At 53.9% G+C, this 3,868-nt stretch overlaps 1 protein-coding gene across 1 annotated transcript in view; it reads left to right on the forward strand.

The window, feature by feature from the left end:
* The first annotated feature begins 838 nt into the window (after positions 1-838).
* Positions 839-3,868, forward strand: part of CCDC68 (coiled-coil domain containing 68) — a 9,822-nt gene continuing 6,792 nt past the window's right edge. Inside the window, exons 1-2 of the mRNA XM_009637415.2 lie at positions 839-910; positions 3,421-3,637. Of these exons, the coding sequence (XP_009635710.2) occupies positions 839-910; positions 3,421-3,637 (289 nt within the window). The remainder of the gene's footprint in view (positions 911-3,420; positions 3,638-3,868) is intronic.

Consider the following 3,868-nt stretch of genomic DNA (forward strand, 5'->3'; position numbering starts at 1 on the left):
CTGGTTGCCCAGCTGGGGAAGGCAGGACCCTCCCAAGGACTTCTGCCTCCCTGCCCAGGGCTGGCAGGTTGGGTTAGAGAGCCGTGCCTGTTATCACTGGCTTCTCCTGGCTCAGCTGCTTCAGAGCTGGAAAACATTTCCATGCCAGGACTTGTCCCCTGGGGGCGAGGGGAGGTTTCAGCCTGAACCAGCCGGGCAGAAAGGAGAATTGATCCTGGGCTGCCTTTGTGTTGGGTGACTCAGGAGCTGCTAGATTGCAGGCAGGAGGGAAACCAGCAGCCTGCAAGCCAGAACAAACTTTGTTTAACCCCTCGTAGGGTTGGTGGGAACCGTTCTCTGTACCCATGGCAAAGCTCTCCTGTGCCGTGGCTGCAGGCGTCGGGGATTTCTGCTTTACCTTCCAGCCTGGACAAACCCTGGCACTGTGAAATCAGGGGCTGACACTCGGAGCGAGTGGTTCTTTTTGCCCGAGGTCAAAGCCCTGGAGGGTTGTATGTGGATATCCAGCTCCTCTTCACTATTCCAGTAGCAGCTGTGGTAGAAAAGGCAGCTTGCTCCTGTGCGACCTGATTTTCTTTCCCATGTTCAGAACAGACCAGCTCGGCGATGGCCAGGGATGCGGCATCTGCTGATGCTCCTGACCTTTGGAAGGTGGAGAAGAGTAAAAAGTACAGTGATGAGAGTCCTTGCTTTATCGCTCTTTGAATTTGTAAATCACCTAAGACTCAGAGTTCAAAGCAGCAGCCCCGGGGCGCTTAAAGCTCACGTGTGAAACGTCTTTACACTTATTTCATTTCTAGTTTAGCCTCCCGTTGTTGCCTGCCCGGGACATGCGGCGATGGTGTTCGGGGAGGTCTCTGGTGCGGGTGAGCCGCTGCGGACCCCCGGGGCGGTCTGGAGAACCAGCTGCGTGCGGGCGCTCTGTGGGAGCGGCGTTCCCTCTCCGTCGCAGCAATGGACGTTTCAAGTTGCCTAATTATCTTTTATTAGAAAAGCTAAGAAAACGTGCGAGCCTGAGCCCACCTCCTGGGATAACTCAAGGATAGGACGATGGTTTGAAATTAAACCAGGGTAGATTTAGACTGGGTCTAAGGAAGAAATTCTTCACAGTGAGGGTGGTGAAACCCTGGCAGGGGTTGCCCCGAGAGGGGGTGGAGGCCCCATCCCTGGGAACATTCCAGGCCAGGTTGGACGGGGCTGTGAGCAACCTGATGTGGTTCAAGGTGTCCCTGCTCCTGCAGGGGGGTTGGGCTGGGTGACCTCTGGGGGTCCCTTCCCACCCAAAACATTCTGTGATTCTGTTCTGTTCTATCCTGAGGCGAAACCTACCCGTTCCGATTGTTCCATGTAACTCGTAGTACTTGAGAATTGCCTCATAGTCAAGGCTGGACATTAGGAAAAACTTCTTCCCCGAAAGGGCTGTCAGGCTCTGGAATGGGCTGCCCAGGGAGGTGGTCGAGTCCCCATCCCTGGGGGGATTTAAAAGAAGGATGGATGAGGTGCTGAGGGACAGGGTTTAGTGGTGGGATGGCAGGGTTAGGTTAAAGGTTGGACTCGATGATCTCAAAGGGCTTTTCCAACCAAAGTGATTCTATGATTCTAAGGAGCACGAGGGCTTGGCCTGCGGTGTCAGCATGGCGTGGGCAAACTGCAGGAGCCCTTCAGCTTCGGTGTTTTAAAAGAAATGCATTTTAAAATGAACTATTAGTGTAAATTATTGCTAAGCTTTGCAAAGCACAGCCACCTCTTGTCACCATGAGCCCATCCTCACCCTCCGTGCTCTGGAGGTGGCTTTCTTAGTCCCCTGTGCTGACCTTAATTAGTTCCAGACCCTTCCAACATGCTCATTAGGAACCAGCTGGTCTGACGGGCAGCTGGGAGCTGCTGACTCCTGGGGCAGGGCTGGGAGCCGGGCGCTCGCTTCAGAGCCACGCAGCTGACACTGGATGTCACCATTGCACAGCGCAAACCTAACAGAGGGGCTCGGGACTTTATTCCGATACGGAGAGAAAAAGCCGTATCTCGTGTCTCCCACCTACCCACCCCCTGGTCGTTTTTATTTTTTCCCTGAGGGCTATGATACCATTCAAGCTTTGCGCTGCTGCTTGCGTCTACGCAGGACGGGGGTAATCCCCCTGAACCTGATTAAAGCCACTCCTGCTCCGGCGTAGTCGTTGGGAATGCGGAGCCAAGCGGGGACTGAATTCCATGGTGGCAGTGGGATTAGGAAAAATTCCTTCCTTGAAATGGTTCTCAAGCACTGGAAGGGGCTGCCCAGGGAAGGGGTCGAGTCCCCAGCCCTGGGGGGATTTAACAGCCGGGCAGCCGAGGTGCTGAGGGCCAGGGTTTGGGGGTGGGATGGCAGGGGTAGGGGAGCGGTTGGGCTGGGGGAGCTGAAAGGGCTTTTCCAACCCAAACGATTCCATGATTCTGTGACTGAGTCCTCCTGGGATGTGAGGGAGCTCGGGCAGGCGCACGGCATGCAAACTGTCATGGCTCTTTTGCCCCCCCCGTTTTATTTATTGAAATTATTTATTGAAAGCCATAGGTGCACGGGTGGCCCGGCCACCCCGGGGAGGTGCCCTCCGATGGAGGAGCTGCTCCCTGCAGACGGGGGTGCCCAGCCCAGCCCAGCTTCCCTCTGATGGAAGGGCAGAAGCAATGGCCATCTCTTTTTCTAGCGGTTCTCAGAGCACCAGGATCCAGCTCCAGGCCAGAGCGCTGGATCTGGCAGGCGACCACCATGGGCTACAGCCATGGGTTTTGGGGGACACCCTGACATGTGAGATGGAGCGGCTGAGGGAACTGGGGTGTTTAGCCTGGAGCAGAGGAAAAACTTCTTCACCGAAAGGGCTGGAAGGGGCTGGCCAGGGAAGGGGTCGAGTCCCCAGCCCTAGGGGGATTTAACAGCTGGGCAGCCGAGGTGCTGAGGGCCAGGGTTTAGTGGTGGGATGGCAGGGGTAGGGGAACGGTTGGGCTGGGGGAGCTGAAAGGGCTTTGCCAACCTAAACGATTCCCTGATTCTATGATTGCTGTGGGCAGTAATTGGGTTTGATTTATAAACTTTGCAGGTAGATGGCAAAAGTTGTTCTTAAACTGCATGCAGGTGCGAGTTATTCACTTATTTTCTGCCTGGCCGTGTGTTTTCTGAAATAATACAGGGTTGGGGTGCAGGTTGCTAGTAAAAAGTCATCGAGATCTTCAGGGAAAATGATGGGTGAATATATATCTCTTCCCATCCATTAAAAACACCAAATAAATCAGGTGTCTGCTTTTTTTTTTTTTTTAAAAAGTGGTCCTTAATGTTTGGTGCTTCAGGCTGGCCATGCCTGCTGGGCTCCGGCATGTCCCTAAAGCTGAACTGGAATGAAATGGGATGGAATACTGGAATTATTCTCCGCCTTTGCATAATGAAACAAGCCCCTCTCTTCTCTCGCTTGCACAGAGCAGAGAAACGCGCGGATCGTGATGACTACCCTGCTGCTCACTGAGCAAATAACACAAGAAGACCACGGCTCGGAGGGAAACTACGTCCTTTATGGCTCCTCTTGTGCCCAAATCACCGAGGAAGCTGAATACGTGAAAAAGGTATTTCTGTCGCTGTTCCGTTCCTTTCTTTGCTTCGGCAGGAAACACGGTGGGCAAAACTGAAAGAGAAAACTGTGACCCGTATGGCAACAGGCTCTTGGCAAACCTTCTGATTTACCCATCGACTCTAGAAACGCTGTTCGCGCCGCAGTAGTGACTTAACGACAGCGTACGCTGCCTTAGGTTGGCGTAAACCACTTGAAAAGTAGTGAGGTTTTTCCACCCCTCCTTTAGGACTCTTGCAAGGGACGCTCAAGTGCGTTGTCCCCACCCCAAGTCA

This window comes from Egretta garzetta, unplaced genomic scaffold (genome assembly GCF_000687185.1).
Source record: "Egretta garzetta isolate BGI_Z169 unplaced genomic scaffold, ASM68718v1 scaffold384, whole genome shotgun sequence".
NCBI lineage: Eukaryota > Metazoa > Chordata > Aves > Pelecaniformes > Ardeidae > Egretta > Egretta garzetta.